Source organism: Ascochyta rabiei, chromosome 4, assembly GCF_004011695.2.
Source record: "Ascochyta rabiei chromosome 4, complete sequence".
In the NCBI taxonomy this organism is placed as follows: domain Eukaryota; kingdom Fungi; phylum Ascomycota; class Dothideomycetes; order Pleosporales; family Didymellaceae; genus Ascochyta; species Ascochyta rabiei.
The window spans coordinates 695,079-710,702 of NC_082408.1; the positions used below are offsets into that span (position 1 = coordinate 695,079).

Sequence of the window (15,624 nt, forward strand, 5' to 3'; positions counted from 1 at the left end):
TCACACGTACAGAAGATAGCGGAAGAAAGATCAATTCCACCAAATATGTATGTTATTCGCAAAGCAGCAGCAGCAGCAGGCATCTACAAACAGTCTACGAGTATGATGCTCTAATCAGGCTACTGCCCACAGACCTTCAGCAGGTGAGGGGTGCCATGAATGCAATCGGAAAAAACGAGAACCACACTAATATGATGTCAAGCGGAGAGTAGATGAAGGAATTTCCGATTCGTAAACAAGATAGATATAAGAGAAAAAGAGTAGAACGCCTCATGATGTCCGAGTTCATGTCCATGCCAGTCGTACTGCCTCGATGCAGCTATTAATCAAACGCTTTACCAATCTTTCGAGAGGGGTACTGGTTGCTATAAACCGCCTGCCGTAACCTCACCACGCAGACCGCTTCCTCCAGGGCCCTTCTTGCCGCGTCGGCCGAGCAATGTCGCATTGTCCAGACTGAGCTCGAACGCACCCTTGTTCTTGACTTGACGCTTCGCGGCTGCAGCAACGGCAGGAGAATGCTGACCGTATCCACGCTCTTGCTGTCGTGACTGGGGAGGAGGTTGTTGCTGTCGGGCTTGGGCAGCAGCCGACAGGCTGGTGTTTCGCATCTTCTGCTCCATCGTGGAAACATCGGCACCTTGAGACTTTGGAAGCTTAGCAGGAGGATGCTGAAGTGAAGGGTCATAAGGTACCGAATCATTGCTGAATTCATCGTCATCCTCGTTCTCGTCGAGGGCGTTCAGCGAGTTGATGGCATTTGCGCCACGATATCCCTGTTTGAAGTTCTTTCTCCTCTTGCCCTCCTCTTCTTGTCTGTGTACAGCGTAACCGACGTCAAACACCTCTCGTAGGTTGACGGCACCGGGCGAACGGAAGTCCCTGCGACCAGCGCCAGGCGACTCGAGGTAAGCATACTGCTGCTGCAGCTTCGGATCCATCCGGCTGGCGGCGGGTGTGGCCAAAGGAGGTGCATCGAAAGCCGAGTATGTAGGCTCATCTGCCTCGCGGATCCATGGATGGTCAAGGAACTGGTTGATGTCGTAGCGTTTTTCAGGGTCTACTGTCAAAAGGTGAGACACCAAATCCTGCGCAGATTTGGAGATGTCGTCCCACCATGGCGACAGGAAGGTGTATTGGCCGCGGGCAACCTTTTCTGTCAGAGTCTGAATAGACTCATCATAGAATGGAGGGAAACCGCAAAGGAGGGTGTAGAGCACACAGCCCAACGCCCACATGTCGACGCTCTTGGAGTAACGCTCGTCCTTGACAATCTCTGGAGCGGTGTAACCGACGGTACCGCAGGGTGTCATGGTCTGGCTATCCCAGATGACCTTGCTTAACCCGAAGTCAGCAATCTTGATAACGCCAATACCGCCTGCGCCCTTGCCCTTGACAAACTCGCCCTCGTCGGCTTTGTCCTCGTCATCTGGGCCCCTCGGCTTGGGATTGCGTGTGGGAACGAAGGGAGTGGGGTAGAACAGCAGGTTCTCAGGCTTGATGTCTCTGTCACATGACGTCAGTAATCATATTCCCTCGAACCAAGACCAGAGCCATGCAAACCTGTGAACAACGCCGGCCTCTTCGTGCAGATATTGCAAGGCTTTGGCGACCTGGAGAATAGTGTGCCGTGAAAGATCCTCGGAAAAGTATGTCAGACGAACGATTTGGTGGAACAGTTCTCCGCCAGGGCATAGCTCGAGAACAATGTAGTAGTATTGCCGAGACTCAGAGAAGTCGATCAGCTTAACAATGTTGGGGTGGTCGAGTTGGCGCATGATCTGAACCTCCTTCAGAATGTTTGCTCTCTGTTGGACATTACGTCAGCGCCTATCCTGTTATGTCGAGCGGGTCAAAAGGGTGAGGGTGATGCTATCGAGAGGCGAGCATCGAACGCAGGGTAAAATCTCACATCGGCTGCTTTGGGTGTTTTGAAGTCCGGGTGCACATGCTTATCGCCCTAACACAGGACATCGCGTTGGTAACGTCCAAAAAAACGCAGAGACTAGCTCATATGCGATGCGGAAGGAGAGGAAGGATGACGACACTAGGAAATGGGCAGAAGAGGGCAGGACTGCTGGGTAATACTAACCTGCTGTGAGTTCATCTCGAACTTGCGGACGACTTTGATGGCAACTTCGCCCCATTGACCAGTAGTGTCTCGTGCCCGGTATACGTTGCTGAAGGCGCCGTCGCCCATCTTCTCGAGTATCTGCCATCGTTCGAGGCCAGGGTACTTGGGCAGCTTGCCCTTTGCTTCACGCTCCTCTGCGACGATGCGCTCCAGTACTTCAGGATCGACTCCCTTACCCTGGGCTGCCGCCTGTTTCTTCTGCTTGTCGTTGGCCGCTCGCTCTGCTGCTGCACCAGCTTGTGCAGCGATGTTGCGATTATCGCCTCCGGCAGCGACCGAGTAGTCGCCATGGGGAGCGGCAGCATGGTGGAGCGGCTTATGGTCCATTACCGGCTCTGAGATGCCATGGTGCACGGGATCTGCTCGGTGTGGCTGTGCGTGGACTGGGGAAACATTTGTTGTCGGCTCGGCATTCTGGCGAGCCTGCTTGCCATGGCGCAAGAAGTTCTTGAAATTCTGTATCGCAGCCATGCTTAGTCGTTATGTGCAAATGTGAAATGGAACTCTGTCCTTGTGGTACTGGCGGGGTATATGATGAAGACGCAAATTGTGGGGAAGGATTGTAAAAAAGCAGCCGCGTGCAACTCAAGCTAGGCTGTGTGCTAGACGTAGTGTCACGGAGTGTTTCGTGAAGAGGGATGGGGGAGGCAAAGAGAAGACGAATGGCTGACCAGGTCATGCAGGTGTGGTGGTTGCTGGAACAAGAAAGAGCGGGCGGTTATGACGCAGGTGCGGTCCGTGCTCACAAATGACGATGGCAGCCCATGTGCAAACCAGCCCGCCTCCGATCCAATGCGCCAGACAAATGCAGAGGAAACGAGGGTAGGCGCCGCGAATAGAGCCGCAGGGGGCTGAAAGTTGTCTTACCTCAATTACTGTCATCTTTATGCTGCGTCCGGCGCGGTTCGATGAGTTCGGCGATTGCATGTGTAGAACGTATTCCTGACTCTTGCGTCTGTTTCGGTACGCCTGCGGTGCTACGACGTGGGGAGGGTATGACGCCGTGTGGAATCGCGTCCCGTCTGGAGATCGTAGGTTCCCCTCTAGTGCAATACAAGGGTGTTCGACAGAGGCTGGCCTCGCGACAGGGACGAGATCGTTCGAGACAGAAATCCAGCCTTTGTTTCCAGTCTGTGCTATGGAAATTCTCGTCGCTGGTGAAGGCTGGCGAGTACGCTTGGTTCTAGACGATGACCTGCAGAGGTCGGGGCGGGACGGGACAGGACAGCGGAATGTGAAGACTAAACAGTCGCGAAGATTACGTGTGTCGCAAGAAGGCGTTACTTGTATGTATGTCTGGTTTTGCCCACCGTCTGTTGAGCGGTCTCGGCGGCCAGAGTACGCACTACTCCGCCCGAATACTGCGCAACAGTGGGCTAGGCGCGGAATCTGCGGCATGAAATCCAAACGATAGTTTTCTTGTCAAATTGGAAGCCTCATGCTTACTGACGACAGGGCCGCTAATGTGAGTGGTCGGTCGCCGCCACGCTGCAAAGCACCCTCTTGGTGCCTCGGGCACGCCAAAGGCGGCTCGAAACGGACTCGATGGCTGACTATCTTGAATACCAAGGCAGCACCCTTGGTTTGCCCCTGCCAGAGATGTAGTCGCCATAAACTCATTGCATGCCTGCACACAACCTCACGATACCGATCTTCTGGGTTTGATCTCATACTTTTCAGTATGCAGGGTCCAGCACTAGTGTGGAGCATGTTTACGTCACCGATGATCCGTTAGCTGAAAGCTGAAACACAAACGTTTCCATCGACCAATTCAAAGCACGAGAAACCCTGCGCGCATCATCCTTGAAGCCACGGGACAGACTACAATTCTCGGCTTGCGTAGCTACTATGCACATCACTGTCAGTCTGTTCACTCCTCGGACTTGCCGGGCATGATGAGCACACTACATCTGGCGCTGACCGTGGTTTATCATAATTACGTGCGCGGCTAGGTTAAGTAGTGGGGTTCATGTATTGGAACCCTTCGATGACATCTTTTCAGATAGCTTACAAACTCACTACAAAATGGCGTTATTAGTTTCATTGGTGGTCAAGCTTTGATCTTACCAATCCCGTCGTTGAGGCTCCGGCCTCACGTGAAAGCTCCCCTGCAGCCGCGTGCTAGAAGCACGATGATGAACGGGGCTGCTAGCTCAACAACCGGATCCTCGCGCTACTGCCAACCACGCATTCACTCTTCCGTGCGAGACAGAGAAGCAAAATTTGTCTCCTTGATGCGCAGCTCCAATTTAAACAGACCTTTAGCGGCAGCTTCTGAGGTAGTACTGCTGGAGGCCTTCAGCGTAACTGTTAGTTCTCTGTAGCTTTTACAGAGATAGCCGAAGTCTTATAATGCCTTTAAGAGAGATCAATATGTTATACTCGGAGCTGTACTGCTCCCACTCTATCATTCAGCGAGGCAAAAAGACCTTGAGATCAGAATAAATTTCATATTCGCAGAACTAGTGCAGGCTTGACATTACGGGTATCAATATGGACGGCTTCGTCAACTCATTATGCAAGAAAGGACTCTAAACGCTGGTCCGCGCCGCCAACCCCTCAAAGTATCCCAACATCCTCCACTTGTACTTCTCCAGATATGGCCGGAGGTCCTTGTGCTCGGGATTCCAGAACTTCTCGTGAAGGCTTTTGACACCGGCTTCCATGTCCTGCACAGTCGGGAAGTGTATGTTCCACATCCTATCCAGGGTCTGCCACGGCATGTTTCCTTTGGGGCGGCGGTGCGCCCAGTTGAGGAGGTTCTGCTCGGGGAGTCCTTCGCCCCACCGTCCGTCGGATTTGTCGAGCAGGGAGACGTAGTATGCGAACATATCGGTGGATGGCTGGAAGACTATGAAGCCGCTGTTGAGGTAGTTGGGGCCGAATTGGTATTGCTGCTTCTCCTCCGAAGGTGGGAAGTCATGGTTGATTTCTTGTCGCACAGAGTCAGCATCCTCCGAGCACAGTTTAGATCGAGGTATGGGGGTACGGAGGGTCATACTTGGTTCCGCCGTGGAAGCGAACGCGTATTCGGTGGGTTGTGGCGCTTCGTCGTCCCGGATTGCATTGGGCTTGTCTAGAGTAGTGCGCGTGTTGACCGCAGGGTCGCCAAAGACTCCGTCAATGTTCTCCATCAGCACAGTGTCACCGTCAATGAGGCAAATGCGATCGAACTGCGTCAACTCCCACAGTCGCAGCTTGGTCATGACATCCTTGAAGCGCGGGTTGATAGGGTCACGGCCAGCAATCCAGTCTGCGACCAGATCCTCGACAACGACCACAATCGCGCCGTCTCGTTGAAGGCGGTCTTTTTTGGCTTCGGACACGGTTTTGGTGACCATGACAATAAACGGTATCGAGGTGTTTGACCTCGTTTCCGAGGCGTGGATCAGCTGGTACGCAAGAAGTCGCGCGCCAAGAAAATAAACGTCCTTCTCAGCGTCCTCTGCATTACCAGCGAGAAAGGTCGCGTATGCATACTTTGCGTTGCTGTCTTTCAGTGTCGTGGGCTGCCATTGCTGCCCATTTGGTCGATAGGGGCGGACTGTATCGGCCGCTGTATTGACGGCGGCATCGCGGAGTGCGTCTATTCGCTCCGGCAGTGGGGCGTATGCGAAGAACAAGAACACGCTAACAAAGACAAGCCAAAAAACAACAACTTTATAACGAAGCGCTGCAGGAAGACCCATGGTTGCGGTGTGCGCGAGCCAGAGATCAGAAGATAAGCTGAGGACCCTTCAATTGTTCTGCTGGCAGGACAGATTACTTCCAGCCTCGCTAACGTCAGGTGACGAGACGTATCCTATGGGCGCAGGGACGTAGGTAGTGCAGATGGAATCAAGTTTATGCACGGATCTACCCGCCTACCCGCCCACGTGTGCTTTGGGATACTCTCCACAGTCGTATTGAGAGTATCAACACCTTACTGCTATCGCGCTCGCATCCCAGAAGCGTTCGAAGCTCCAGGACGTTCCACTCTGTCTCTTCTTGAGTTGAAGACCGCCGATACCTCTTCGATTGCGCCAATGTTGGTTGGGAAGCACTGATGAGGAGGTTCTGGCGTATTTACAGACGAACAGTGGTTTCAACGGGTACGCCAGTTGCACTTACGAGATGGGGAGAGCGGATGACGAGATGGCGATGGTGGACCTGCGAGCAAGAGTTTTTGGGCTGAATGGACTCAGTGTTGCTGACGCGAGCGCATTTCCACTCCTGTCGCCCGGTCATGCACAAGCAACTGTGTATGCTTTGGCTGAGAAGGTAGCCACAGACATACTGGCCAGTCGTTGATATAACGATCTTGATTCTGATTACAGATGTGGAGTTATTGAAATGTGACCTCTGCTGACGATGCTTCCGGGGCTTTCTCTTGGTGCTTCGCCGACGCCGAGATATTGCTGCAACTATATCCCATTCCACCCTCAAAAGGATCGGCATATCCGCATCATGCATCTTCTTCTGGGCGAAGACATCGACCAAAGCAGACCGTACTGCACAACGGCAACCGATCCGCCGACAACCATCCCGACGTGCTCCGACGACCATTCCCTTCACAAAGGCGCCCATAAGCAGGAGCCTAGCAACAACAGCATGACCGAATCTCACTGCATCCACAACCACACCTCACGCCGCCCCAAAGAAAAAATTGCAAAGCTGTGCAACGCATTAAAGAAAGCAAAACACATAAATCCCACCTGCACGCTGCTCCACCACCTCCCACCACCTCCCCGCACCTCAATCCCACAATCCGCACCCACGGCATGGACTCCCTCACAATCCTCTTCTACACCCTCACCATCCTAGGCACAGGCACAGCAACCTACCTCCTCAGCACGGGTCGTCCCCACCCACAGCCTCCTCGAGCGAAGCTGCACGGCGCGGGAAACTGCAAATACATCCTCGACAACTCGCACTCGCGCACCTTCAAGCTGCCTGACGGGCGCACGCTCGGCTACGCAGAGTACGGCGACCCCAACGGCAAGGCGATTCTGTACCAGCACGGTATCCCTGGGAGCCGGATCGAAGCGACGAGGTATCACGAGCTAGGGCTGGAATTGGGGATTCGCGTCATCTCCATCGATCGGCCTGGGTATGGATGGAGCACGAGATTCCCACGCTATCGAGACCGTACGGTGAAGAGCTGGGGAGAAGATGTAGAGGCGTTAGTCGAGCATCTGGAGCTAGAAGAGTATGCGATTCTGGTCCGTCCTTTCCCATGCTCCATCTTCTTTCCCTCTCCTCTCTTTTGCTCACGAACCACGGCAGGGCGTATCCGGCGGCGGCCCCTACGCTCTCTCCTGCGCCCTCCACCTCCCTCGCACACGCCTCAAAGCCCTAAGCCTCATCTGCGGCATCGGGCCCCCGGGTATCTCAATGCGCAACGCCGCCTGGCCCACGTACATCGGCTTCACAATCGGGTGGCGCTGGAGTCCGCAGTTCCTGCTGCGCTGGTTCTTCTCGCGCGACGCCGCCCTCTCACTTCATCTCAGCGACGACGATCGGGTACGAGCGCTTCTCGATCCCCGCCGTTTGGAGGGCACGCAGGGCAAGGACCGCGCGTTCTTTGCTGATGAGGATGAGATGCGCGTTTATGTTGCTACGAGCCGGGAGGGGTTCGGGCAGGGATTCGATGGTATGTGTAAAGATGGGTTTGTCATGTGTACGGATTGGGGGTTTCGGGTTGAGGATATTGGGAAAGATGTCCCAGTTGTCATGTGGTATGGGACCGAGGACGTTAACGTGCCACCACATCACGGGCGCACGATTGCGGCGAGATTGGCTGGCGAAGGCGAGGTGGTTAGCGAGGTTACTGACAACGGCCCGCTGCAGTGGAGCGAGAGGGTTAGGTTGAGGATGCTGGACGATACGCATGCGAGTATTAGTATGAGAGACAAGAGGGGGTACTTGGTGGATATCCTCGAAGCGTGGGGGCAGTGAGGGCGGTACACATAAGCAGGGCGGTACACATAAGCGGAACGGTAATCTCTACTCTGAATCTTTTTCCTTGGAACAAAACATCATCATCTCGATTAATGGGATCATCCACTCTGTCGACATCGTACGCGCAACCCCCCCTTTCCAAAAAAATAATCCTAGCCCACTACCATACACCTACCACCTCGCACTCCACCACAAATGCCACACACCCAGCAAACCCCGTCCCTAACACCATACCGCGCCATCCCCACGCACTGAGGACACTGCCCATACAGACCACCAGACCAACTAACAAATTGCAGAGAACACACCTCCCATTCCGTTAGCAACCCTACCCGGCAGCAAGCCAGCCAGCCAGTCATCGCGAGTAGGGCCAAGTGCCAGCAACCGAATCTCTCATACGGCAAGAGCGCGCAGAGCCTCAGAGTCCGAGGTCGGGACAGCTCGGTGTGAAGGTGGGGCGCAATCAGGCGTTTATCCAGCAGGGTTGCGTCTGCTTCATCGTGGTATTTTGCTGTGTTTATTTTATCTGAGGGTTGCCTGTTTATTTGTTTGAATGAATCAGCATGTCTGGGATCGTTGAGCATCTTGCGGGTGCGAAGGGACAGTACTGCAGCATGAGCTTGCGAAATTGTACAGGTGTACATTTTCAGAGAAACCCAGCAAAGCAGGAGCTCCGGCCCTTATTCGGGGGTGAAATGTAGGGAGGGTATTTTCACAGAGCGACGATAAGCTCATTTTGTAGCCTCTATCTTCCGCCCCAGCTCGTTCCGCTAGCGTCGACACCCGTACTACCCAGGTTCGAACTGAATCTTCTCAAGCCTTTGCCCATGCCGATGGGTATAGATGACCGTCTCCTGACTGCGCTGCCTCGAGAGTGGCTTCTAGTGCCGTGGAGCTGGGTAGAGGAACGTCTTCGCTCTAGATCATTGACGTCGTCGTGTTCTCCTGCTGCAGAAGACGCTCCTGCACTTGACCGTCGCGTGCTCGTGTAGCTGAGTATAGCCCCGGGCTCACCAAATTCTGACTCGGATCGCGCAGCAATTTCTTCAGGTATCGGTCTTGGTTGGGTGGAGGTCTCTTCGTTCTCGAGGACCGACTCCTCATCTTCCTCCGTCTCCGAATCCTCGCCACCGAAACCATTGCCTTCTACAAGCCACCAGGTTGGTATCGAGGCGATCAACGAGATGACTGTCAGAGTCCAGAAAGGAACTATGATGTAGCCTCGCTTGACACCCCAAGTAAACAGCCCGCCGCCGATAGCTGGCCCTGATGCACGTCCGACCGCCGATACACTCGTCGCCACGCCGTTGATGGTTCCCAGTACCCTCAGGCTAGCGGCACTGTTCGTGAGCATGATGGTAGATGTTGGGAAAGCAAAAGTCCCGGCGAGACCGCGTACGACCAGCAGAGCGATCATGACAGCTTGCTTCGCCGTGTTGTCTTGGATGAGGCTGACGAAAGGCGTGATGAAGAAGATGACCGGATAGACCAGGAAGGCGATACGGAGGCAGTTGAGAACGCCGAGGCTGCGTGCGAGCGGCGGGAACAGCAGAAACTGGAACAGAGTGGACGAGATGGCGAAAAATGTGAAGATGGCACCGATACGTCGCGAGTCTATACCAAAGCCACCGGCAAATCTGAATGGCAGGCTGATGTTGGGATCATTAGGATCTTGCGGAGGATGATGTAGGAAAACTGGAATCAACTGTGGATGTCAGTACACTGAGGCCTCAACCGGGGGTGTGCTTACCTGGTCGTATGCGATTGAGTAAAGCGCTAGCAGGGTGTACACCACTAAATTCAGCGTCGTCTGGTATGTCAGGACATCTCGGATCCTGGGCTTTTCTGCTTTGGCCACCGGGGCAGCGCCGACTGCCGTTGAGCGGCTGTCTACTGTCTTCTGCTGGCCGAGGAGGGGCTCGCGTTCCGACTCGTTCAAGCTGCCTTTCTTATTGATACCAGCCAGCCTGCGTATGGACGCCGTGAGCCTTGCGCCTGTCCTGAGACCCAGATCTCGATGATGGCGCTTGCTCTCAAGTGTCTCTTGCAAGAAGAGCCAGCCGACAATGATGCCCACGAAAAAGAAGACGGCAGCCACGATATTTGGTAAGCAGTACGGGAATCTCGCCAGAAACGCATCACTGCTCGGCTTGCGTGGATCGATTCGCAGCGGGTTGGACAGCGCACCGCCCAACGTAGGACCGAAGATAGCGCCAATAGTATAGACCAAAGGCATGACAGAGAAGGCTCGAGGCTGCAGCTCCTTCCAAGGACACAGCTCGGCGACCGTTGTTCTGAGAATGCCCACGTTGCCATTGCCCAATCCTTGTAGCGCGCGCGCGGCCATGGCCATGGGCAGATTGGTCGAGAAGCCCCAGAGCAGCATGGTCCACATGGTGTTGAAGAGCCCCAGCAGTATGATTGGTTTCCGCCCGTAATGGTCTGATGCTGCGCCCCAAATCAAGCCGGTGAAGGCCTGACATATGGAGAAGATGGCAGAGGTGAGGCCGGCCCAGCGAGCGATTTCGTTCTCAGGCACGCCAAATCGCTCCATGAGCTCAGGAACATAAGGCCAGACCGAAGTCAAGGCAATCGGCTCTGCAAACCGACATATCGCTGCTCCATGTCAGCGAAGCTCCGAGCCACAACTACACAAAATATGCGACCTACAGAGGATGACCAGTTGTTTGACCGGGAGTTTGCGTTCGGTCATGGTGGTGTTGTAGTTTCGAAACGCATGCTATGCAGCAGTCGCAACGGACCTGGAGGAGGGAAGAAAGCAGCGAGCCTTGCGGTCCCGAGTCGCGCACATGGCGGTGGACCTCTTCCCCAATCATGGCCGTGCTCGGAGAGGATCCACCCCGCAAGAGACGGTGACGGCTAGCCGGCCAGGGTCATGCGCGCGCGGGAACGCCAATTGCGTGTCGTGCGCGGTTTCTCGGGCATGCACGCTACTACTCCAAACTCCAAAGGACGCATCTGATATGCGCGATGAAGTCGAGGGCCGTGTGGATCGCAGCGTTCACGAGATACTGGTTTCTCCGGTGAAGAAAACGCTGGATGCATGGAGGTGAGAGCAACGATCTCAAGAGCACCAGGGTCCACCACCGATGCAGGCACGACCGCGGATCAACAGGGGTGCAAGTATCGTCATCCTCAACTCAACTGACGTTTGCTGCTATCAACTCTGTGTGGGTCTTGATACTAGGGTTTGTTCAAGCTTTGCAGCGCCGTTTGGCTTCTCTTCGGCTGACGGTCGAGCAACGCATCGCATCTTTGTAGTAGAGCTTCTCATATCTTACCATTCGCCACCTAGTCTACTGTCTACAGCTTCTCCTTGGCTGTTCCAATAACCTCCTCTCGACGCCTAACATCCACATCTCTCGGCCCCGCCCTTTTGAATTTTGTAGTGACAACCCACTCTCGGATTCCTTTCCGCCCCAATCCCTGCGCCTCAACTTCCTTGCCTGGCCGGTCCAGCACAAGGACGGCTGTGTTATTGTCCACACCACCAACGCCGTCCTGCGACTTTTCGCCGTACTCTCCCTTACCTAGAACGATGGGCGATATACATGCTTCGCCAAACGAGACCTCGGGCTGGCCATCGTATGTGCGTGGCTTGTGAAGGAAGTCCATGAACTTCTCACGCTCGAGAGCAAGCTCCGAGATTGACGGCGTGGGCGACGAGGGCGATATGACGCTGGCGGAGAGGTAGGGAGCGAGGAGAAGGGTAAGGAAGAACTGCGGTGGAAAGAGGATGATCCTGTTCTGTCTGGCTAGATCGATCCATTTGTTCGGTGGCAGAAAGCGAGCGGCTGTGTGTTCGATGCCACCATCGTGTGTAGGGTTTGGAATCACGAGTTCGTCCTCTTCTTCCACGCCGGAGCCGGGTGGTGTGCCTATTGGCGCGGCTTTCTTGGTGGGCGAGGCGGAGTTGAGGGGCAGGAAGTAGACGTACATCTGAGTTGAGAAGCGCTTGGGCACGTTCGGCGGCGTTATCCAGCGCGTAAAGGGAATCAAGCTGTCGGTGTCTGGGAGGGCGCCCCATTTCTCGAGCAGGTCCCCAAACTTGACGGTGCCAGCGTGAACAGCGCGGCGGCCCTCTTCTCTTTCTTCATCACTGATCTCTGTGAAGAGCTTTCCGCTTGTTTTGCCCTTAGCCAGTAAGATGCCACACTCTTCGAACGTCTCGCGGATTGCGGCAAGCCGGTATGCTGGGCCATCTTGGTGTCTTCCAGCGTCGTTCACATCGGGGATGGCGCCATCATGGGTTTTCGACAAGGCGCCGCCAGGAAAGACGTGTGCGGAGGCGAAGCTCGACGCTTTCTTGACGCGGTGGAGGAGTAGGATCTGATTCGTTGGGGAGATCAAGAGGACGCTGGATACGTCAGTGAGTGTGGATCCAGCAAGGTGTTGGTGGTAGTACCTTGAACTTGGCCTTGGGATGGGAGCTTCCTTCATTGGCTTCCTTGATGGCTGATGATCTGCTGGTGACGACATGTTGCGCTGATGGATCGTTGTCCTTCCCTGCAAACGCTTCCTTGTTGAATGGAAGACAGGTCTCGACCCTGGATGGAATTCGGCGCGTAGAGGTATTCCAGCTGATAGAGTACGAAACGGAGGGGCTATGCACCGTGCACAGGCGGTTACCAGCGAAGTATCAGCCAGAAACGAGCAAAGACATGTGCCGGGCCTCAGCATGGTCGAGCGCGCAGTTGGTTAGCGATGCGCGTGTCATTGTGTACCGTTGTGGAGAGAAGAAACGCGGGGAGATGCCGAGGTTGTTCACAAGGCGCACGCAGCGACGTCGGGCGCCAGTCAAGACCATCAGCACAGACAGCCATTTCGGCAGCATCACGCTCAAGCAATGAATTGGGACGAAAATGATGGGTATCAAGAGTGAACTACAGTTCGTGGTATCATTGCTTTTGTGCCTATCTAATCCTCCGTGCTTAGCCCATCAATCGTCATCACATGTCTAGAGATAAAACCAACCCATACCCAACGCCCTTGCAATGCAATCAGATCATTCAAGATCTGTGTCTACGAGTAGAGCTTCTTGTCGAAGCTGTGCAGGCCGTGGACGTTGCCCTCGGCCTGAGCACTTGCGGTTCGGAGTTCGAACCTGACGGAACCGTTGTCAACGGCCTCGTGCATCTCGGTCAGACTCTTGATACCAATGTCCTGCAGCGAGTGTTGGACACCGGCCATAAGGTACGGCACGAATTTGGTGATGGAACCGCGGTCCTGGACGGATCCAGAGACACCCTGGGCGACAAGCACGCGGTCGCCCTCGGAGAAGTAGCGGGCAGTTCCAGCGTTGCTAGCCTTGGAGTCGGCAGCACCAGCACCGGCCTTCTTATCCTCCATGGCGGCGATGCTGCCCATACCACGGTAGGCCTTGACAAGCTGACCGTCACGGCTGACAAAGTACTCACCAGGAGACTCCGTGGTACCAGCCAGGAGACCACCCATCATAACGGTGGAAGCACCCATAGCGAGACCCTTGACAATGTGACCAACGTTCTGAATACCACCGTCCGCGATACAGGGAACGCCAAAACGCTTAGCGAACGATGTAACGTTGAAGACGGAAGTAGCCTGGGGACGTCCGACAGCCATGACCTCCTGGGTAATGCAAGCACTTCCACTGCCCATGCCGATACGGAGACCGTCAGCACCAGCGGCGATGAGCGCGGCAGCCTGGTCACGAGTGACGACGTTTCCGCCAATCACGTCGAGACCAGGGTACTTCTCCTTGATGTACTTGATCATCTCGACCTGGTACATGGAGTTACCCTGGCTGGAGTCGAGGATGACAATGTCAAGGCCAGCATCGACGAGCTTCTGGAGGCGGATTTTATCCTCGGGTCGGGTGCCAATAGCGGCGGCAGCAATCAGCTGCTTGGAGTGGGGAAGCTTGGATGCAAGCGGGTAGTTCAAGTTCTTCATCAAGTCGGAGCGCGAGAGGAGCGCAATCAGGTTGAAGTCCTCGTCGACAATGGGGAGCTTGCCCTTCTTCGAGTTGTTCAGGATGGTGTTGGCCTCCTTAAGGTCAACGCCGTGGCGAGCAGTGACGAGGTCGGTGGACATGACGGCGGTGACCGGGTCGTCGACGTTGTCGTGGAATTGGATGTCACGAGGCGTGATGATACCGATGAGCTTGGAGCGAAGCTTGCCGTCCTCTGCAAGACTCTGTCAGCGACTTTGTCCATTCCAGAATGTGAGATGAAGCAGCAGTAGAGAGAACCAATGTCAGAAAGTTAATCATGACTCCACAGCACGGCGGAACCGTTGCGGATGAACGAAAGTTATAAATGAAGTTGAAGCATCATAGGAAGGCGGGCGAAAACCAGAAAGCTGCTTACCGGTGACTGGGAAACCGCCGAAACCCCACCTCTCCTTCAGAGCCTTTGCCTCGGCGACTGTGGTCTTGGGCGAGATGACGATGGGGTCGAGAATGAAGCCGTTCTCGAAACGCTTGACCTTGCGGACCATCTCGGCCTGGTCGTCCTGAGAGCAGTTGTGGTGAATGACACCGAGACCTCCCAGGAGAGCAATGTGGATGGCCATGTTGTGCTCGGTGACCGTGTCCATGGGCGAGGAGACAAAGGGCGTCTTGAGGGTGATGCGCTTCGTGATGGGAGTGTCGAGGCTGACTTCTGCGGCAGGGAAGCCTACATGTCGTGTTAGACTGCGAGTTGCGTCGCATGCAGCCTGCAGAATCCTCTTCGCGCACTCGAGCTAGAGCGCGGCGGGGTACGAGATTTCAGCTGGCTGCGAGGGCTACGCACCGATGTAGCCAGGGAGCATGAGGAAGTCATTGTAGGTCAGACCACCGTTCTTCTTGGAATCGATGAGAGTCTGGACGTCAATGCCGTCGCGCTCCTGGTACTCGTTCTTGAGCACCTCGAGCGCCTTGGTGTAGTCCAAGGCGTTTGTGGTGGTGTCAATCATGGCGTCGCCGTTCTGGATGGTCATTTTGCAGAAAGAAAAGACTTCTCGAGAACAGAGAAGTGCTTGGAGAGGCGAGGTGAAGAAATCGAGACCGCAGTACGTGGGATGACGACGTTGGCCGGGGACAAAAGATCTTTGCCCAAGAGCAAGACAGACAGTGCGGCGAGGAAAGTTTTTGTGGAAGGTGCGAGGGCGCTAGCCGCTTCCGGTCGAGTTCCCCTCCCGAGTCAGGCCTCGCAATTACCGCGTGTCTGCAGACGCGTCCGACTCCGAGGGCCTTTATCAAGAGTCGGTCTGATGTACTCCCTACGACGAGCTCGACTACTGTTCTTTGCATCGTGTTCTTGGGCATACTTGGAGTCTCAGATGAGCTTTAAGCGGTGATGACGGATGCCACGCCTCCAGGACTGAACGGGAAGAGGAGCTGGATGCAGACACACAGACAGCACTGCACTGCGCGTGGCAGAAGCAGCATGAACGGCAGAAGCAGGATGAACGGCAGAAGCAGGATGAATGGCAGAAGCAGGATGAATGGCAGAAGCAGGATGAATGGCAGAAGCAGCATGAATGGCAGAAGCAGCATGAACGGCAGA

The 15,624-nt window shown here is 55.0% G+C and overlaps 7 protein-coding genes across 10 annotated transcripts, besides 3 other annotated features; 1 reads left to right on the forward strand and 6 right to left on the reverse strand.

Annotated features, from left to right (window-relative positions):
• Window positions 1-62: 62 nt before the first annotated feature.
• Window positions 63-79: a tandem repeat.
• A 286-nt stretch (window positions 80-365) lies between these two features.
• Window positions 366-2,605, reverse strand: EKO05_0002655 (MAPK-activated protein kinase Srk1; the record flags this gene model as incomplete). 3 transcript variants are annotated; one of them, XM_059635958.1, is made up of 4 exons in its annotated part: window positions 366-647; window positions 696-1,506; window positions 1,564-1,808; window positions 2,093-2,605. In XM_059635958.1, 4 exons carry the CDS (start codon window positions 2,603-2,605, stop codon window positions 366-368), a joined length of 1,851 nt encoding a protein of 616 aa, XP_059491941.1. The 3 variants fall into 3 exon arrangements, with proteins under 3 accessions (XP_059491941.1, XP_059491940.1, XP_038801249.1); XM_059635957.1 differs by adding an exon at window positions 1,913-1,960 and having other exon boundaries at window positions 366-1,506; XM_038937957.1 differs by having other exon boundaries at window positions 366-1,506.
• Window positions 2,606-4,665: 2,060 nt separating this feature from the next.
• On the reverse strand, window positions 4,666-5,823 carry EKO05_0002656 (uncharacterized protein; the record flags this gene model as incomplete). Of its 2 annotated transcripts, XM_059635959.1 has the most annotated exons (2): window positions 4,666-5,066; window positions 5,136-5,823. In XM_059635959.1, 2 exons carry the CDS (start codon window positions 5,821-5,823, stop codon window positions 4,666-4,668), a joined length of 1,089 nt encoding a protein of 362 aa, XP_059491942.1. The 2 variants fall into 2 exon arrangements, with proteins under 2 accessions (XP_059491942.1, XP_038801250.1); XM_038945104.1 differs by having other exon boundaries at window positions 4,666-5,823.
• Window positions 5,750-5,793: a tandem repeat.
• Window positions 5,824-6,894: 1,071 nt separating the features above from the next.
• On the forward strand, window positions 6,895-8,071 carry EKO05_0002657 (uncharacterized protein; the record flags this gene model as incomplete). The annotated part of the gene is made up of 2 exons (XM_038937721.1): window positions 6,895-7,335; window positions 7,400-8,071. The coding sequence occupies 2 exons, from the start codon at window positions 6,895-6,897 to the stop codon at window positions 8,069-8,071; spliced, it is 1,113 nt and encodes a 370-aa protein (XP_038801251.1).
• A 155-nt stretch (window positions 8,072-8,226) lies between these two features.
• On the reverse strand, window positions 8,227-8,718 carry EKO05_0002658 (uncharacterized protein; the record flags this gene model as incomplete). The annotated part of the gene is made up of 1 exon (XM_059635960.1): window positions 8,227-8,718. The coding sequence occupies one exon, from the start codon at window positions 8,716-8,718 to the stop codon at window positions 8,227-8,229; it is 492 nt and encodes a 163-aa protein (XP_059491943.1).
• Window positions 8,411-8,432: a tandem repeat.
• A 101-nt stretch (window positions 8,719-8,819) lies between the features above and the next one.
• On the reverse strand, window positions 8,820-10,787 carry EKO05_0002659 (uncharacterized protein; the record flags this gene model as incomplete). Its single annotated transcript, XM_038937997.1, has 3 exons — window positions 8,820-9,779; window positions 9,825-10,690; window positions 10,745-10,787. The coding sequence occupies 3 exons, from the start codon at window positions 10,785-10,787 to the stop codon at window positions 8,820-8,822; spliced, it is 1,869 nt and encodes a 622-aa protein (XP_038801252.1).
• A 611-nt stretch (window positions 10,788-11,398) lies between these two features.
• On the reverse strand, window positions 11,399-12,574 carry EKO05_0002660 (uncharacterized protein; the record flags this gene model as incomplete). The annotated part of the gene is made up of 2 exons (XM_038938097.1): window positions 11,399-12,452; window positions 12,501-12,574. 2 exons carry the CDS (start codon window positions 12,572-12,574, stop codon window positions 11,399-11,401), a joined length of 1,128 nt encoding a protein of 375 aa, XP_038801253.1.
• Window positions 12,575-13,117: 543 nt separating this feature from the next.
• On the reverse strand, window positions 13,118-15,055 carry EKO05_0002661 (IMP dehydrogenase; the record flags this gene model as incomplete). The annotated part of the gene is made up of 3 exons (XM_038938080.1): window positions 13,118-14,259; window positions 14,443-14,751; window positions 14,869-15,055. The coding sequence occupies 3 exons, from the start codon at window positions 15,053-15,055 to the stop codon at window positions 13,118-13,120; spliced, it is 1,638 nt and encodes a 545-aa protein (XP_038801254.1).
• Between the last annotated feature and the right edge of the window lie 569 nt (window positions 15,056-15,624).